This window comes from Sminthopsis crassicaudata, chromosome 1 (assembly GCF_048593235.1).
Source record: "Sminthopsis crassicaudata isolate SCR6 chromosome 1, ASM4859323v1, whole genome shotgun sequence".
Taxonomy (NCBI): domain Eukaryota; kingdom Metazoa; phylum Chordata; class Mammalia; order Dasyuromorphia; family Dasyuridae; genus Sminthopsis; species Sminthopsis crassicaudata.
Window position 1 is genome coordinate 428,059,925 of NC_133617.1, and position 20,559 is coordinate 428,080,483.

The 20,559-nt window shown below is 34.9% G+C and overlaps 1 protein-coding gene and 1 pseudogene across 2 annotated transcripts in view; both read right to left on the reverse strand.

The window, feature by feature from the left end:
- Window positions 1-2,395: 2,395 nt before the first annotated feature.
- TMEM114 (transmembrane protein 114) overlaps window positions 2,396-20,559 on the reverse strand; it is a 51,148-nt gene continuing 32,984 nt past the window's right edge. Inside the window, exons 3-4 of one of the 2 annotated variants that reach the window (XM_074280495.1) lie at window positions 9,607-9,744; window positions 2,396-3,197 (exon numbers count right to left, since the gene is read on the reverse strand). In XM_074280495.1, the coding sequence (XP_074136596.1) occupies window positions 2,965-3,197; window positions 9,607-9,744 (371 nt within the window). In that variant the 3' untranslated portion in view covers window positions 2,396-2,964. The remainder of the gene's footprint in view (window positions 3,198-9,606; window positions 9,745-20,559) is intronic. The other variant, XM_074280496.1, reaches the window with a different exon arrangement.
- LOC141550149 (lathosterol oxidase pseudogene) lies at window positions 9,751-18,690 on the reverse strand (annotated as a pseudogene).

The following is a 20,559-nucleotide window of genomic DNA, read 5'->3' on the forward strand; positions in this document are numbered from 1 at the left end:
TCTCTATCATTAAAATGGGGAGATTATAAAATGATAACTAAGATCCTAAACCTTATGACTTTCTGAACATCTAAACCATAATTAAATGTCAAAAATTATTTCCATTTGCCATAAGAGGACAAGGGAAGATATTTATTTTTCATGTCATCAGGTGTTGAGTAGAATATTGGTAGTCTCAGGCTACTCTTAGTAAAGCCTGTGCATATCAGTCCTACACAGTGAGATTTCTCTGAACCAAATCTGATTTGATTCCAACCTTTCAATCACCACCCAAGGGTGAGAGACTATAGAAAAAAAAAGCTAATGAAGAAGACAGACTCATTTACACATCTGAGAGTTTAATAAATGTCAAAATGTCTGAAGCCAAGTTGGATAGAACAAGATGTTAATGAAGCCCAAGTCATTCCCCATAGGGACCAACAGTCTTGAGCCAAGAAAAGCTGTTTCTGGCTGACTACAGTATGGCAGATGGTCCCATTAGCTACAAAGAAGTCTAAGCAAGAATAAAGATGGCTCAATGAGTTCTGTTGCTACTCCTGTAGAAATAACTTGAAATGCATGTCTCTACTGAAAAATGGGCTAGATATGTCACCTTCCTATATGAAGTTTAGACCCATGGCTCTAGATATAAATACAGCTAGCTACATTATTATGTAAATCAACACGATATAAAAATGTCAGAGCTGGAAGAGATTTCAAATGATCTACAAATCCTCATTTCAAATAAGAGAAATTTTAGTCCCAATTACAGCTAAAAATCATAATACTCAACAACCCTCTTTCTCAGGGGCTTGTAGCAAAGTAAACTGACATGCACATGAGAAGAGAAGAACCACAAATTTATTGATCAATTAAAAACGTTCTTTTTGTGCTTCATACAAGATGATTGTACATTAATATAATAGGATGTGTCTTGATTAGAAAACATGAAAATATGTTCACGATCACTAGTAAAACTAGCAAAGTAGTTCTTTTTACTCAGTCATTTCAAGTCATATCCAATTTTTATGACCCCCATTTGGAATTATCTTGTCAAAATTACTATAGTGGTTCGCCATTTCCTTTTCCAGCTCATTTGACAAGTAAACTGAAGCAAATAGGTATAGGTGACTTGCTCAGGATCACACAATTATAAGTGTCTGAAGCTAGATTTGAATTCAGGAAAATAAATCTTTCTGACTCAAGGTCTGGCACTCTATTCACTGTGGTGTCACCTAGCTGTCCCATTATTGAATATAGCCAAGATCAATGGGTAAGAAAGAAAGAAGGAAGGAAGGAAGGAAGGAAGGAAGGAAGGAAGGAAGGAAGGAAGGAAGGAAGGAAGGAAGGAAGGAAGGAAGAAAGAAAGAAAGAAAGAAAGAAAGAAAGAAAGAAAGAAAGAAAGAAAGAAAGAAAGAAAGAAAGAAAGAAAGAAAGAAAGAAAGAAAGAAAGAAAGAAAGAAAGAAAGAAAGAAAGAAAGAAAGAAAGAAAGAAAGAAAGAAAGAAAGATTAAGGCATGAAGAAATAGACTTGAATTGCAATAGAAAGGATCTAGATCAAGCAAAAGGAAACTCTTCCAGGGTACAATATTTGATTATCAGACACTGGAATTATGTAATCTACTTCCCATATGTGCTTTCAAGGTAGGAGCACAGTCATCTGATGGGCACCTGTCTAAACACAGACAGATGTACTATTCAATTTTCTATAATTTTTCCGAGTTCTTAACCTGAGGTCCATAGACTATTTAGATTTCCCAGTTTCCATGAACTAGAGAGGAAATAATTATATCTTTATTTTCATTGTTTTTGTTTCCTTTGGGAACTTATATATCTTGTTTTATAAATCTAAAAACATTAGTCTGGGAAGAGATCTAAAGTCTTCACCAGGTTGCCAAAGGAGTACATGATGCAAAAGTTAAGAATCCCTGAACTAAAAGATTGAGTAAATCTGTATTAAACAGGATTCCATGATGTATTTCCTATCCCCTCTCCCCCCAAAAAAGTAGAAAGCTTCCAAAGAACTTGAGTAGTTCCAAAGAACTGCCTAGAAATGCTGTAAGGAGGATTCTCAGTTGAAAAGAGACTTGACAAACAGCATTTTAGAGACAAGGACTCTTCAACTCAAACATCAATAATAATAACACCAATAAAAATAGCAGCCCCCAATCAGAAGCTATTTTTACTAAGTATAACTATTTTACTAAGATAGGATCATGTTTCTTCTCTGTAGCATAGAAACTAATACTTGCTACTATCATTAAAGCGCCTCTGAGTCACAGCTATCCCTCACTTTATGCACACTGGATGTGGTGCTAATAAAAAAAAAAAAAAAATCTATAAAGTCAAAAGTGTGTGAATTGAATTCTGTCCTAAATATGGCAGGCAAAGTAACTACCTGAAACATAGTAATGAATTTTTATGCAAAGTGAAAAATGCTTTTTTAATATGAATAAACATCCTTGAATGCATCATCCTTTTAAGTGCTGATATTTGCATATTGGATATACTAAAAATTGGGGAATACTTAAAAATTCAACAAATCTCCACTTCAGACAAAAGCTATGAATACAATTGGTAGGCAAGGAATTTTTAAATTTTTAAGAAAAAGCAAAGAGTATCAAAACCTACAACTAAGCCAAACTATATTTCATCAAACTTAATTGGCTTATACACAAAAACAATCTCCATTTCAGCCTACACAAATACACACATACACAGACTAATAAATACAATAGCAAAAGTGGCTCATACTACCACTCTAATGACAATGAGACAGTGGTCAAGTCATAACATAAGTCCATTGGAGGTATGGAGGGCAAGTTTCTTTGCAATCATTCCTAGCTATTTTTAAGGAATAGGAAACAACAGTACAGCACATCTTTGGATTCAAAAGCCAATATATAGCTTTGGCCTTTGTTTTATGAAAGTGCCTCCCACCAACTCCTATTCTCCCCAGGGCCAAGACTCTCTGCATTGATCCTTTCATATTGCTTGGTCTTGTCTCCGTTTCAAGCCAACCACCCTTGCTGCCAGTAGGAATGCTGCTCCTGTGAGGAGTTCAGAGATGAAGGAGATCCAGCCGAGAGCAAGAGACCATCCGAACCTGATATCCACCTGGTCCAGGAGGTCCTTCTCTTCCAAGAGGCAGACTGCTTCTTGAAAAGCTGCTGCTGAGTAGGCAATGTAGACACTGATTCCAGCGAGAGTCACCAAGGCTAAAGACAAATCAAACGAAATTAAAAGTCAAGTCACAGAATTACAGCTTCAAAGTCTCAGGGTTGAATGAAACATGAGCTGCAATGTAGTTTAACCCATACCCTTAACAGAAAAAGAAAATTCCTTCGGAAACAATGCCTTCTATAACAATTTATCATCCAACCTCTATCCAAATATCTTCAATGAAGGGAAACCTATTATCTCTCAAGAAAACTTATTATACTTATAGATAGTTGTACTTGAGAAATTTTTTGATATTAATGCAAAATGTGCTTCTTTGAAACTTACATCATTTGCTTCTAAGCCTACCTCCAGGACCTAACAGAACAAGCCTAATCCTTCCTAGGAATATAACCTTTCAAATATTCAAAAGTAGCATCATTTTTCCCATGAGTTTTCTCTTCTCCAAACTAAAAATCCTTAGTTCTTTTAAATGATCTTCACGCAGATGCATATTAAAAAGCTATTTTCTATCTTCTTTAGAAATGTTAAAAATAAATATTTTCTACTTTAAAATACCTTCTCTGAGTTTGTCCTCTAAGGAAGGTGGGTATGTATAAAAGAAAAGGGTTTTATTTTTAAGGAAATTTGGGTAGAAACTAGCAGTGAGTTGGTAAATATTAAATAACTGACTCAGGAGAAAAAAGTATTCATGACACTTTTAAGATTAATCCAATTTATTAATATTTCATCTATTACTTTATCAAATCTAGTCAGTAAATAAAACAATAAATCAAGTCCTGATTTGTAGCTTTCATCGATTTCCAAATTCTACAAGTTCACAATGAACATTTAATAGTCAGCTTTTGTGAGCCAGGATGACCTACCTTCAGCCTACCACTGGTGAAAACTCAACTTTGAAAAAAAAAATCTTGTCTCATTGCTTTCCCAATCCCCTGAAGGAATTTTTGGTAACCCACCCAAAAGAATTGTGCATGTGTGCTCTAGCATGCTCTAGATAGATAGATAGATATTGAAATATTGAGATATTGAGATATATTGGGCAGAAACCCTTTCAGTCCTTGAGAAGAAGGAATTGAGTAGTTCTAGATCAAGATTACATGACATTTTTAGTGATTTGTTCTGGAATGTCAACTCAAAATTGTAATATATGACATTTTTCTTGTTCAAATCCCTTTAAATTGTCTCAAAAGAGGGAGCCAATCAAGGGCATTCAGGGAGGAAGGGGTAGTACAGAACTATTACAGTTGGTGATTTCTCTTTCACAGCTAGAAATATTTAGATATATACTAGAATATTTAATTAAATAAATTATTTCTGGAACATTTTTACCTAAAATACAAAATACATTATTAATATTTCTCTCTTTAACATTCATATAATGCGGACTCAAGGTCTTTCAGTATTTGGTTTTCTTTCCTTTGAACTATCTCCAACTTATGAATTTCATTCCAAAACTGTAGTTTAAAAAATTGAATGTGATATTGAAATATTATTTGACTGGGGCAGAGTATTGTCAGACTATCAATTCCTTATTCCCAGAAGTTTTGTTATTTTTTTTTCCCTGAGGCTGGGGTTAAGTGACTTGCCCAGGGTCACACAGCTAGGAAGTGTTAAGTGTCTGAGACCACATTTGAACTCAGGTCCTCCTGAATTCAAGGCTGCACTTGAATCTATCCACTGCACCACCTAGCTGCCCCAGTTTTGTCATTTTTAGTGCAGCCCAAAATAGTATTAGCTTTTTTATCAAATTATATCTAATATACATATACACATAACATCTTCAAAGAGACATGTGTGTGTATCTGCAAAATGTTAAATTCACTACTTCTACAGATAGTTTTGCTGCCCTGGAAGGTTTTTAGTCAATTGCTAGACTATTAACTCCTCTCCATTGGTCACCCATCCTCCCTCTCTCTCTCTCTCTCTCTCTCTCTCTCTCTCTCTCTCTCTCCCCCTCCCTCCCTCTCTCCCTCCCTCCCTCTGTATATATGTTGTAGATGGATGGATGGATGGATGGATGCCTATGAATACATATACACACCCGTGTGTACAGAATCACAGAATCCAAGAGCTAGAAGTCACTCTAGTGGTGCACTAGTCTACCTCATATATATCCTGAGTCATTCATCTTTGGTTATTAAAATAAAAATACAAATAATGTCAATTGAAAGGATAGAAGAGGATTCACTTCTTGGCTTCTGAGGCTAGTACAAAAGTACTTCTATGCAGTAGAAATTATACTGGAGTAGGAGACTGGACACCTGGATTCTAGACTTGGACTTTTGCAGTAGGTAGTTAAGTGACCTCAGAAAAATTAGTTCCCATCATGGGTCCTCAGTTTCCTCCACTCTAAAATGAGAAGGGGTAGGGATTTAGTTGATCATCCCTCACAACTTTGAAATTCTCTACTGGGATTCCTATGATATTCACCAAACTCTAAAGAGAGCTCATCTTCTGTTATGAAATTTTATAGGCAAAACTATCCAAACCCCACAAAGCTATACCAATTATTTCAGTTCTCTGTTGATGTTATTTAATAGGTCCTTATCTCTACTTTCTTAATTATATAAATCACACACACACACACACACACACACACACACACACACACACACAAAATTCTTACCCTTTGCTGTAATATTTACTTTCCAAAAGGAAAGTATAAAAAAGAGCTCACCTCTAGGAAAGGGTGAATTCACTCTGAAAATTTTAAACACTGAGAGTACAGAATATGGTAAATTCAGATCTCCTACTCTGTGTAGGAATAAGTACCTTAAGCAGGAATAGGAGTGAAGGGTGAGATTTCCTACACTCAGAAATTCTTAATTTTTGTACAAAAGCTTTCATGTTTCCCCTTTTTCTGCTACTTTGAGAATTCCAATTGTGTAACATGCTTTCCTGGCAGTTACAATTACTAGTCTGTCCTAGACCCACCAGAGTACCTTTGACCACTGTCCTTTGCAGTGTGAACTCTACCCGGCTCGCCTCCTCTGAGGCCTTCAAAGGTCTCTGGCCACAATCTCTTGAATCTATAGCTTAATAACCGGTAGCGCACTCAAGAACAGCCACGTGTAATCTTAAAAGCCTTTATTATACATACTCACATAATGCCCTGACTGATGCCCTGACTTGTTGGTTCCCGAGTGAACACCTGGTCAGAAGACCCACGTGTTCACTACCAAAATCCTTACCTCTTTTGGCTATCCATCTTGGCTTGGCCACCCAGGCTAGGGAGCCAGGGTGAAGAGCGCCAGGTTAAAGAGAACGACTGCTGCCTGCAGTGGGCTTATAAAAGACCTGTGAGGTCACACACACAGCCAATCAGCAAGAGGGTCACCCATTACGAAGCTATCTCAATATGACCAGGATCCCACCCAAGGGCAGTCCTAATATCCACAGAAATTACTTCCGGACCACTCAATTTCCCGATTTGCTGTGGCACCCATTTAAAGGCCCCTTACACAATTGTCTCCTTTTTATTTGAAATTTATTTGAGAAGTTTTGAGATTTGAAATTATTTAACACTTGAAATTGAGATTTAATTTGAGATTATTTGCAATCTGTGATAAATATATAGGTATGTGTGTATGTATATATATATCAGCTATATCATGAAAAATGATAACAGGTACAGTCTAATTTAGTCAGCTGATTTGCAAGAGCAAGTTATAGAGGTCAGATAATCCCATAAGAAAAGAGTACAGTGGAAGGAGCAAAAGTTGGAAATGAGAATCACAGTGAACACAACAAATTAGACTAGTTTCAGTTGATCTTTGGAGTAGGGGATATTGTGGATCTTAATGATATCAGTTGTGTGCATGTTAAGCTTAATGCTTCCTGGGCATTAGAATTGCAATGCCAGCCAACAGAAAATAGGTAATTGGTATGTGCTAGAAACCCTCTGTGGTTATAGAGTCATACTGAACAGGTTCTCTTCAGTCAACTAAATGAAAGAAAAAGGAAAAGAACACATTTTTCTATTCAAATTTTATTTTGGAAAAAAACCTTCCTTTAGAGTAACAACAAATTATTAATATGTAAAATGAGAGATTTTATGAAACAAGAATTAAGTAAATAAAAACATGGTACAATTTAAATATTGTCAATCACTAAACTTAGTTGTTTTTAATAATTGCTTAAATTTGGCTTTCCTTTCTACCCTCAAAATAACTTAATTTGCACCCTAGATACAATCTTTTAAAGACAATTTTGAAAGACTTGAGAATTATGATTAATATGTTAACCAACCATGATTCCAGAGAACTAATGAGGAACCAAGCCACCCACCTCCTTATAGAGAAGTAAAGAACTGAAAATAAAGAAAGAGATTTATTTTTGGATATAGGTGATGTGGAAATTTGTTTTGCTTTACTATTGAGTACTTGTTATAAGAATTTTTTTCTTTTTTTGTTATTGTTTTCTTCACTTAGGAAGAGAAAAAAAAGTAAATCCTTATTCATTGAAAAATAATCATAACAATTTTGGTTTGTTTTTACTTTTTTAAAAGCTCTTGCCTTTCCATAAATGATTCTGTTCAGCCCCACTTGGGCTAATTTCAGGCTCCTGGGCTTTAGAACTTAGCCTGAGGAGCAGCTAGTTGATCAAATGGATAAAACACCAGCCCTAGAATTCAAATCTGACCTCACACATTTAACACTTACTAGCTGTGGGACCCTGAGCAAGTCACTTAACTCCAGTTGCCTCACCAAAAAAATGATAATAATAATAGAACTTAGCCTGAACTAGCTATCAAAATTCTTTTAAACCATTCTGTTTATGCTACTGCTTCCCTGATGAGCCTTTAAATGTCTTATTTCTAGAAGTCCAGGAAATCTCAAATTTTTGAGATATTTCTCACCAATAAACCAAAGTAGCTCCATACCTACATATGCATATATGATATTTCCACAATCACCTACCTACGGATCCCCTCATACTTATGGGATGTAGAAGAGGGGTGGAGAAGAAAACAGAAAAAGAAAGAAAGAAAAACAGAACATGTTATCAGGTACTATTTTGTTTCTCTCTATATTCTCTCCCTCAACTATTTGAGGAAGAAAGTTCTTTTTTTTTCCATCCAAAAGATTTATACATGGGTACAAAAGTTATATTGCATATCACTGATAAAGATTACATTTTAACTAAATATTTATACTTTTTGAAGTGACTTTTTCTCTTCCCTCTTCCCCCGCCTGCATTTCAAACACAGCTATTACATTTTTTAAAAATGTTTCTAACGTAGTTGTGAAATGGTACACAGTTTCTTAAAAAATGAAACAAAATAAAACAAAAAATGCAAGAAGCCTCGCTTCAATTGGGTAGAATCCACATTGTGTGCTCTATCTTCTAAAGGCCCACCTTCACTCCAAAAAGAAATTGTACATGCTCCTTTCTGGACTCTGCCTGGTGCACATAGTAGGTGCTTAATAAATGTTTGCTGACTTACTCCCTGATTCCATCTACATACACACACACACACACACACACACACACACACACACACACACACACACATTCTGTCCCTCCCTATGGGGATATGATGGCTTTTAAACAGTCCTGAGTTTTTCCCTAGATTCTGATTCAGAATTCCCCAAAATGTCCACAGATTGATACATATGCAAATTGATTTTTTATTTAATAAGTGGTTCAAGCAAGGCTCAAAAAAATGACCATCTTCTCATCTCCACAACTGATTCTTCCCAGTGAATGGGAGTTAGAATGGTCCCATTATACAGGTCTTTAATTTCCTGACCTGCTTAAGGAAGGAAAATATATTGCAAAGCTATTTGGATCACACCAGGAAAGCTAGATTTCTCATGTGCTGCTTACAACAGGAAAACTTGAAAAGTGCAAGAATGATCATTTTTTACTTGAAGAACAAAATAGTTATTCATTCAACAAGCATTTATTTAAAACTTACAGTGTACCAGACACTTTAGTACAAAAAGAATATGAAAGAAACTGAGATCAAAAAAACAAAAAACAAAAAAATTAAAATTTCTTCCTCCAAGGGTTTTACATTCTCTTGAGGGACACAATATGAATTTATATAATTATATAAAATGTATAAAGCATAATTCTAGACTGAGAGGTCATAATATAAAATATAATTCTAGGCTGAGAGGTTACTAGCAACTGCAAGAGAGTGGGAATTAAGAAAGGCCTGGTATAGGAGGGTGCATTTAAGCCTATCTTTGAAAAAAGGTAGGGATTCTAAGAAGCAAAGGGAAAGAACCTCATTCTAAGGCCCAACTTTGGCAAAAGATATGTGATGGGAATGTATTTTATTCTCATACTAGGATTTAGAGCAAATACCCTAGAAATAAATGATCCTCTTGGAGAAGCTACAGGAAATATAGAGGCATCTGTTCTTGACCCAAGGCTCAATTTTCTACATAATTATTTCTCATAGTTTCGAAACTCAAAAAGGATTTAGTATAATACCTCCAAAAAGGAAAAGTATCCCAGTCATGAGGAGAAGGAGATAGGCTCTGGCGAGGAAGCTTATAAATCCCGTCATTCCTCCAAAGACCATCAGGATCAGGCTGAGCGGCAAAAGAATCACAAATGTCCCATGCATAGCTTAAGAGAAACACACAGACAAAAATAAAACAAATTTGAATTGGATCTGCTGAGATATTATGCTAATAAGAATGCCAGGTCAGGCTATAGGGAACCGAGGCTAACGTGCTGGACAAAGTTAGGAAGATCTGAGTTCAAATATGACCTCAGGCACTTAGCTGTGTGATTGTGCACAAGTCAATCAACCTCTATCTTCCTCATTTTCATCAATTACAAAATATATAATAATAAGAGCATCAGGGGCAACTAGATGGCATATTGGATGGAGCACCAGCCCTGAAGTCAGGAGGACCTGAGTTCAAATTTTACTTCAGACACTTAACACTTTCTAACTGTGTGACCCTAGACAAGTCACTTAATCCCAATTGCCTCAGCAAAAGAGAGAGAGAGAGAGAGAGAGAGAGAGAGAGAGAGAGAGAGAGAGAGAGAGAGAGAGAGAGAGAGAATAAGAGGATCTACTTCTATGGGTTATAGTAAAGCCCAAGTGAGATAGTATATGTAAAGACACCACTGTGTCTGGCAAGTGCTTAATAAAGGGGTGTTTCCTTCCATTCATCAAGACTTTAGATCCCTGGAATCCTATCATTAAATTAACACTTTCATTTTACAGATGAGGTCCAGAGTGGGAAAGTTACCTGCCTGATATCACATAATTAGTCAGTGGCAGGACCAGGATTGACACCCAGTTTAGTGACCTTTCCACTGCCCCAATTTGAGACCCCTGGAGTCCCAAAGGTCTCAGACCACTGTTGCTCCTGCCATTGTAAAGCACCTTGATGCAGGTTCTCTTCCTCTCCCACCACCAACCCCATGAAACCATAGGCACCACCCATACCCTCTCTCAACACTCTTTGACCTAATCTGAGAGGAAGATTTCCAGGTGGCCACAGTGCCAGAGGTGAAGTTGAGATGAAACAGATGTGGAATCATGTCTTATTACAGTAAACCATGACTTATTATATAATAACTCTGTCCATGGGCAAAGAAACAAAATAATACTATTGAATATTAAATGATCATTCCCAATTCCAAATCAGAGAAAGCCAATGTTTTCCTGACTCATTCAAAAATGTTACTCTTCTCCTTTCCCTTCCTCCTTGGAAGGAATATTCGATAGAGTGTCTCAGGAATCGCTGCAGTTTAACATTTTTATAAATTTGGCACAGATTTGGCATAGATCTGGCATACTTAGAAAATTTGTAAATGGTGCAAACCTGGAGAGATTACTAATTCACATTAGGAAGAATGCTAACATTGAGTAACAGAGTCATTTTTTTTTACAAGCTAGATAAGACAAATCTAATCATATAAAATTTCATAGGGTTTCAAAATTTGGTTTCAAAAATCAATATCGTAACTCTGGATGATGAGTATGAACCACTACATAAAATTCCCAATCCCTATAATTTTGTCCACCTGCATTTTGAATTTCCTTCACAGGCTAATTGTACACTATTTCAAAGTCCAATTCTTTTTGTGCAACAAAACAACTGTTTGGACATGTATACATATATTATATTTAATTTATACTTTAATATATTTAACATGTATTGGTCAACCTGCCATCTTGGGGGGGGGGCAGGGAAGGAGGGGGAAAATTAGAACAAAAGGTTTGGCAATTATCAGTGTTGTAAAATTACCCATGCATATATCAGGTAAATAAAAACTACTAATAATAAAAAAATCAACATCATAAATATAAAATGAAAAGGCACAGCCAGTTCACCTGGATTAGCATGCATTAATATTGTAACAGAATCAGCATGTATAATAATAGATAAACACAAGACCCTAGTAATTGGGAGTTTCAGGAAAGGCCTTAGGAAGAAGGAAGTTTTTCAAGAAGACTAAAGCAGACTTGAGCTGCATTCAAGAGTGTCCAGGAGTAAGGAGATGAGTATCCTGACCCAGTCAGACTACATCAGGAGTATTGTATTGAGTTCCACAGGCCACAGTCTAGGTAGGCTATTGATTGTTAAGTTAGAGATTGCCCAGAGGAAAGCCACTAGAATGATGAAGGATCTCAAATTCAAGTTAAACCAAGATTTGTTGAAAAACTAGAGATGTTTAATCTGAGGGAAAAAAATACTTGCAAGAGGGATGAAAGAAACCTGCCAGACATGGTGTTAAGAACTTTACAAATGTTATCTTTCTTTTTTTATTGTCTCCCTTATGACAAAACAGCCTTATATAAATGTTTCTTCAATGCTTCTACAAATGCTCCAACAATTTTAGGAAACAAGTACTCTTATTTTCCCCATTTTATAGATGGGAAAACAGAGACAGACAGAGGTTAAGTAATTTGCCCAGTCACTCAACTAGTAAATGTCAAGGACAAATTTGAATTTAGGTCCTTCTGATTCCAGACCCAACTCTCTATCCTTGGTACTACCTAGCTACTTCTAAGACAGGGAGACATCAGAACTATCTTCAACTCTCTCAAGTACAATTATATTCCAAAGAGCAGAACCAAGAGTAATGGGACATGAGGGGGAATTATGGGAGTTACACAGAGGCAAACTGAAGTCTGATTCCAGGAAAACCAGTACTGAACCCAATAGAGTGAATAATGCTTAGAGCTATGCCTAAGAAAAATGGGTTACTTCAGGAAGTAATGAGGGAGCTTCCCCTTTATTAAAGATTTTTAAACAAAAAGAAGCTGAATGAATAGACAACCATTTCATGGGATATTGTCACAAAAGAGGGATTATTGTTTAAGCCCAAATTTGAAGAAAGGACACCTCAGGTTTCCTCCAGCTTGGAGATTCTGTAATTTTATTTCTTGCCCATTGAAAATTATTTGATTTCAATTCAGAATTTTAGCAAAGTTGCAGGATACAAAATAAATCCACATAAATCCTCAGCATTTTTATACATTACCAACACAATCCAACAGCAAGAGATACAAAGAGAAATTCCATTCAAAATAACGGTCAATAGTATAAAATATTTGGGAATATATCTACCAAAGGAAAGTCAGGAATTATATGAGCAAAATTACAAAACACTTTGCCACAAAAATAAAGTCAGATTTAAATAATTGGAAAGACATTAAGTGCTCTTGGATAGGCCGAACGAATATAATAAAGATGACAATACTCTCTAAAGTAATCTATTTATTTAGTGCTATATCAATTAGACTCCCAAGAAACTATTTTAATGACCTAGAAAAAATAACAATAAAATTCCTATGGAAGAACAAAAGGTCGAGAATTTCAGGGGAAGTAATGAAAAAAAAAATCAAATGAAGGTGGCCTAGCTGTACCTGATCTAGAACTATATTATAAAGCAGCAGTCACCAAAACCATTTGGTATTGGCTAAGAAATAGACGAGTTGATCAGTGGAATAGGTTAGGTTCACAGGGCAAGATAGTGAATAAAGTAGCAATCTAGTGTTTGACAAACCCAAAGATCCCAACTTCTGGGATAAGAATTCATTATTTGACAAAAACTGCTAGGAAAACTGGACATTAGTATGGTAGAAACTAGGCATGGACCCACACTTAACACTACATACTAAGATAAGATCAAAATGGGTCCATGATTTAGGCATAAAGAACGAGATCATAAATAAATTAGAGGAACATAGGATAGTTTACCTCTTAGACTTGTAGAGAAGGAAGGAATTTGTGACCAAAGGAGAACTAGAGATCATTATTGATCACAAAATAGAAAATTTTGATTACATCAAATTAAAAAGCTTTTATACAAATAAAACTAATGCAAACAAGATTAGAAGGGAAGTAACAAACTGGGAAAACATTTTTACAGTTAAAGGTTCTGATAAAGGCCTCATCTCCAAAATATACAGAGAATTGACTCTAATTTATAAGAAATTCTCCAATTGATAAATGGTCATAGGATATGAACAGACAATTCTCAGATGATGAAATTGAAATTATATCCACTCATATGAAAGAGTGTTCCAAATCACTACTGATCAGAGAAATGCAAATTAAGACAACTCTGCGATACCACTACACACCTGTCAGATTGGCTAAGATGACAGGAACAAATAATGATGAATGTTGGAGGGGATGTGAGAAAACTGGGACACTGATGTATTGTTGGTGGAGTTGTAAAAGAATCCAGCCATTCTGGAGAGCAATTTGGAACTATGCCCAAAAAGTTATCAAACTGTGCATACCCTTTGATCCAGCTACTACTGGGCTTATATCCCAAAGAAATACTAAAGAAGGGAAAGGGACCTGTATGTGCCAAAATGTTTATGGCAGCCCTTTTTGTAGTGGCTAGAAACTGGAAAATGAATGGATGCCCACCAATTGGAGAATGGTTGGGTAAATTATGGTATATGAAGGTTATGGAATATTATTGTTCTGTAAGAAATGACCAACAGGATGAATACAGAGAGGCTTGGAGAGACATCAACTGATGCTGAGTGAAATGAGCAGAACTAGGAGATCATTATACACTTCAACAATGATACTGTATGAGGATGTATTCTGATGGAAGTAGATATCTTCAACATAGAAAAGAGCTAATCCAATTCCAATTGATCAATGATGGACAGAATCAGCTACACCCAGAAAGGAACACTGGGAAATGAGTGTAAACTGTTAGCATTGTTTGTTTTTCTCCCCAGGTTATTTTTACCTTCTGAATACAATTCTTCCTTTGCAACAACAACAACAACAACAAAATTAGGTTCTGCACATATATATCCATCATCATGATCACATATATCACAGTTGCACTGAAAGTACAAACTCTTAAATGACACCAGAAGAGTTCAATTTGATGATATCCCTTGGTTGCCTGTTGAATAGGTTTTTCTTTACCAGATGTTGCTATTTAGCAGTGATTGGGCAACAATCTATTTAGTCTTTAAATTCTCTCCATTGGAAAACTGTTTATTCTTGCAACCATTTCCTGCATGGCCTTTTAATTTTTCTTCAGTTACTGTCTTCAAATAATTTAGTGGTCCCTTGCCTTCAAAAGCAGAAGGATACTTAAAAGAGCCTCCAATTCTATCCCACAATGTGAAATATTGGCCATAGTTATAATCAAAGTACAGGTGGTGATCTGTGTGATGGGCTGAGCCATTAATAATTGCTTCTAGGAATTTTGGAACTCGGAAGTCACCATCATGAATGGAAATTGTCCAGACATTCACGAAGATGTACAGGCCTAAATAAACCACTTTGTGTAATGGAAAGATGAAAGGGTATATATGATATGGCAGACTCTGAAGGAAGCCATCCATTGGGTAAAAAGCATGACTTGCAAATGGAGTAGTAATCTTCCAAATGTGATGAGGCTTATGTAAATGCTTATATACAAGTTTATTATGAAGGCCCCTATGAATCCAATAGATACCCATATCCATAAAGAAGAGGAAGGACACCATACTAAAAATGACTCCAAACCAACCATATGTTGAATTTTCTATGTTGTCATACAGTTTGCTGTAACCTCTGACCTCTGCCAGAAACAATAAAACTGGGAATACTTATCCATGGCAGTGCTTGGAGAGTTTGCTTAAACTCTCGATATACTTGGTTCTTTAAAAAAAAAGTGGATGTTTCTTCAATGAATGATCAAAGACAAAATAATAGCTCAGAGTTACAAAAAAGAAATATAAAATATAAGCACCATGATTTGTTACAACTAGAAGGCTGATATATTGTCGGATGATTTCATCCTCTGGCCATGTACTTGGATATATATATGGCGTGAAAAAATAATAATCTGCCACATTTAGTACAAGATCCATTGTGACACCTACACCTGCATCTTTCCCCTCCACAGGGATCCTAGGATATACTATAACATATTTAATATGTATGGGAATGCCTGCCATTTAGGGGAGTGGAGGGAAGGAGGGGAAAAATTTGGAACAGAAGGGAGTGAAAGGGATAATGTAAAAAATTACCTATGCATATGTACTTTCAAAAAATGTTATAATTATAAAATTAATAAAAAAAGAAAAAAAAGAAAATTATTTGATTTCAGTGTCATATTCTTTCTTTGTAGTGACATAGTAGCCTTATATAAATGCTTCTAACTGAGCTCCCCCTTCCTGTTTTTTTTTTTTTAAAGATTAAGAAGGCACTTTAGGGAAAAAGAGGGTAAGAGTACATCCTTAAAGTTTAGAAAGCAAATCTCCAGAAGGCCAGACCAAAGTTGCTGAAAGTCCTTTATACAGCTACTTCTTCCCTCACTGAATGCACAAAAACTTCAAATTTCCCCAAAAGGCAGATGCCCAAAAGTCCTCTGAAGAGAAAGAACACTAAATTGGGGTCTAGGGGTATGGATTCTTTTTTCCTAACTATGTGATCTTTGCTCTCTGGGGTCCTATTTCCTTATCTTGGTCTGGACGAAATGATCTTTATGAGTCCTTCCACTACTTATATTTCATGATTTCATGACTTCCTATATTGTTTTCAGTAACAATCTTTTGGGTAAGCAGAGTGGACCCCATTGGTGTGATTTAAGATTATAGAAAGCTTTCCTTATCTGTCCCTCCACCAAAAAAAAATTCTCCCTTCATGGATCTATCTCTGGTGCCCAAAATTATCTTATTCTAGTTCCAATCCTCTAGATTTAATTTTGATCCTTGGAATCACATCATCCTTTTGAATATCACACCTATGGAGAGAGCAGACACATTAAGTCATGAATCTCTTATTGAGAATGAGTTCAGCAGATCACAGGGAATGAATATCATTAAAGGACAAAGGGTAGCCTTTGACAAGAAGATGAAAAACACATAAAGGAATTGAGTCAGAGCCAGGACTAAAGGAGCAGGAAATTTATACAGACAACTATGAAAAGTAGGCTTAACAAAGAGAGACACTTTGAAGTCAAAAAGTTGTATTTGTGGTACATGTTCACATATATAAATGCATATTTATAAGTGTACATATGTATATATAAATATCAATATATACATACATATACAAACTGAACTTTTAATTCCATTAGTGAGAAAATTCCCTTAAATTGCAATTTCTATGACATAAAGTCAGAAAGAGTTAACTAGAAATTTTAAGATTTCATATGACTTTCTCCAAGTTACATTCCCTTATGCATCAGAGGTGGGTCTTGAACCTGGATCTTCCTGGCTTTGAATCCATTCTGTCCATTACTTCACACCCCCTCTCTAACATACAAAATCCTATCTTTCTGCCCTGATGTGGGCCCCAAACCATCCCTTATTGTAGGAAGGCTCTGTCCATGCAGCACAATGACTAAAGGCTCTATGGAGGAGGAGAGGGAAGTATTCACAACGAACAGAGAAGGTTTGGTTTCACAGAAGCTACTCCCTACCTACACAAAAGCTGTAAGCCAGGTGAGCTTGGCTGTCAGTCAGGTTTCCTGTTGAGAGCCTGAGGTGGTTATAAAATCATTAAGGAAACTATGAAAATATTCCATTCCCATCAGTTCCAAATCCAAGACTGCTATCACTCTATTTCGCCAAATTATTGAAAATGAGGTGGTATTTTTAAAAATAATATTGATGAGACGATCCATATTTTTTCACTCACTTTATAGGAGGGAATGAATGTAAAAGATGATTACAATCCTATTAGTCTGAAATAATGACAAAAGACATCAGAACTTATAATGTGGAAGTTGAAAAATCATTGCAGCTGTTTTTTTGCTAATAAGAATTTATATAAAAATTTAAGCTAGACATCCCTACTCTCAAGAAGTTCCCATTCTAATTGTTCCTACTCTAATTGTTTCCATACAAATGAAATTATAAAAATCATCATGCTAATTCTTGCCTTTCGACAGTTCTTTTCAATTTTGAAAACACATTATTGAAATTCTCAATATTATTATGAGATACAGACTCATAATATCCTGGTGAGGTAGGTGGGACAATTAGCTCATTTAAAAAATAAGGAAACTGAGGCACTAACTAGCTCATAGAGTTAGTAATAAATTTGGAATTATAAATGTAATATGAGAGATCCTGTGATATGGTAGAAGGACCCTATATTTAGAGCCATAAGATTATAGATTTAAAGCTAGGAGGTAATTACATATCATAAAATCCAATGCCTTCATTTTATAGATAAAGAAACTGAAATCAAAAGAGGTTAAGTTAAGAGGTCACATAGTGCTGAGGTAGGATTCAAATCCAGGTCTTCTTCAACTCCACTACATCACTCTCACCCTTGTGAGAAAACACCAATTCAAATCCTGGTTCTATTCCTTACTAGTTGTGTAATTTGATCTAGGACACTGGAGATCGTATTCCAAATCTCTTATTTTACAAATGAGAAAAATGAGAAATAGAAATAAAATAACTTATGCAAGATGACACAGTTTACATTAGAAAAGTCAGGGCTAGAAAATAGGCAAAACCTATAGAGGTCCCAACAAACCTTATTTTTCAAACCATTCTTCAGAGGTTTAGGAGGATCATTGCCAGCATCTGAAGTGTTAGAAGCAACAGATATATAGGCTAATTTTGAGAAGCTCTAAATATAAACACATTGTGGGGATGGAAGGAGATGGAGATCTAGGAAGTAAGAAGAGGACACTGAACCCCTGGGAAGTTTAGTGATTGCTTTAGAACAACATCAAGAGGAAAACAAGAAAGGTAGAGTGATGTAATCAGCACACATCTGCCCTCAAGGTCAGGATGATCTAAATTAAAGACATATGTCAGTTACATGACCCTGAGCAAATCCCTAAACAGTCCTTTATGACAGGCAACTCTCTAAGACTAAAAGTTGCCAAGGTAGTACATATCTACATTGACAAAGGGAGTTTCCTCACTAGGAAACTATTTAGAATGATTAAATCCCATGTCATGATTAAAATGAAAGAAAATCAAGGGAAGCCAAAGTATTCCCAAAAATAAATAGAAATTCTACTCTGTTATTATTTTAAAGGAGATGTAACAATTCCAGTGCCAAGAGGAAATTAAGACAATTGTTGGGAATTATTTTGCCCAAAATAATGTCAATAAATTTGACAATCTAAATTAAATGGATAAATATCTACAAAAATATAAATTACCCAAAATGACAGAAGAAATAAAATATTTAAATAACCCAATCTTAGAAAATAAAATTGAACAAGCTATTGATGTAGTTGGATTTACAAGCAAATTCTACCATACATTTAAAGAATAATTAATTATAATACTATATAAAATATTTGAGGAAATAGACAAAGAAGAAATCCTATTAAATTCCTATTAAGACACAAATATGATATTGATATCCAAACCATGAAGAGCCAAAACAGAGAAAGAAAATCATAGACCAACATCCTTAATAATATTGGTGCAAAAAATTTATACTAGGAATGTAGATTGGTTCAATATTAGGAAACTATCAGGATAATTGACCATATGAACAACAGAAAACATAAAATTATCTTAATACAGAAAAAGTCTTTGACAAAATGCAGCACCTGTTCCTACTTAAAAAAAAGAACACTACAGACAAAAGAATAAATGGAGCTTAATCTTAAAATTATAATTATCTAAAACTATCAGCAAGCATTGTATTGAGGTAAAGCAAAGATATCCATTAGCACCTCTATTATTTAATATTGTACTAGACGGGTTAGCTATAGCAATAAGAGTAGAAAAAAAAGTTGAAGGAATTAGAATAGGCAATGAAGAAACAAAACTATCATTCTTTGCAGATGGTATGTTGTTATACTTAGAAAATCCTAGAAAATCATCTAAAAAAAACTACTTGAAATTATTAACAACTTTATCACAGTTGAAAAATACAAAAAATACAAAATACAAAATACACATGAATCATTAGTATTAATATATATTACGAACAAAATCCAATAGCAAGATAGAGAAATTCCATTTAAAATAACTGTAGACTATATAAAATACTTGGAATTTACACTTGCTAGTACAAACCCACAGATAAAATGTACATAATTATAGAATACTTTTCACACAAATAAAGTCATATCTAAATAAATGGGAAAATATTAATTGCTCATGGATAGATCAAGTCAATAAAATAAAAAATTACAATTCTATCTAAATTAATCTATTTAGCACCCTATCAAACTATCAAAAATTATTTTTTAAAGCTAGAAGAAATAATGGTATGATTCATCTGGAAGAATAAAAGCTCAAGTCTATCAAGAAAATCAATGAAAAAATGCAAAGAAAGGTAGCCTAGATATACCAGATCTCATGCTATTATACAGTGCTAATAATTGAAACAATCTATTACTGGCTAAGATATAGAGTAGTGGATTAGTAAAATATTTTGAGTCAAGATTACATTATAATAGATGACTATGGTAATCTAATGTTTGATAAACTCAAAGATCCATGTTTTTGGAGCAAAAATTCATTATTTGACAAAAAGTGCTGGGGAAACTGGAAAACAGTTTAGCAGAAACTAGATATTGACCAACACCTCACACCTAATATCAAAATAAGATCAAAATAGGTATAACCACATAAAAGGTGATATCCTAAGCAAATGAAGAGAGCATGGAATAATTTATTTGTCAGATTTGTGGGTAAAGGAAGGATTTGGGACCAAAGAAGATATAGAGATAATTATAAAATGTAAAATAGATAATTTTGGTTACATAAAATTAAAAAGTTTTTACACAAAAAAAGCCCCAAATTCAACCAAAATTATAAGGATAGCAGAGAACTAGGGGAAATTTTTGCAACAGTATTTCTGGTAAAGGCTTCATGTCTCAAATATATACAGAACTGAATCAAATATATAAAACACAAGTCATTCTCCTATTGATAAATGGCCAAAAGATATGAGCAAGCAGGTTTCAGACAAAAAAATCAAAGTTATCTGCAGTCATATAAAAAATGTTTTAAATCAC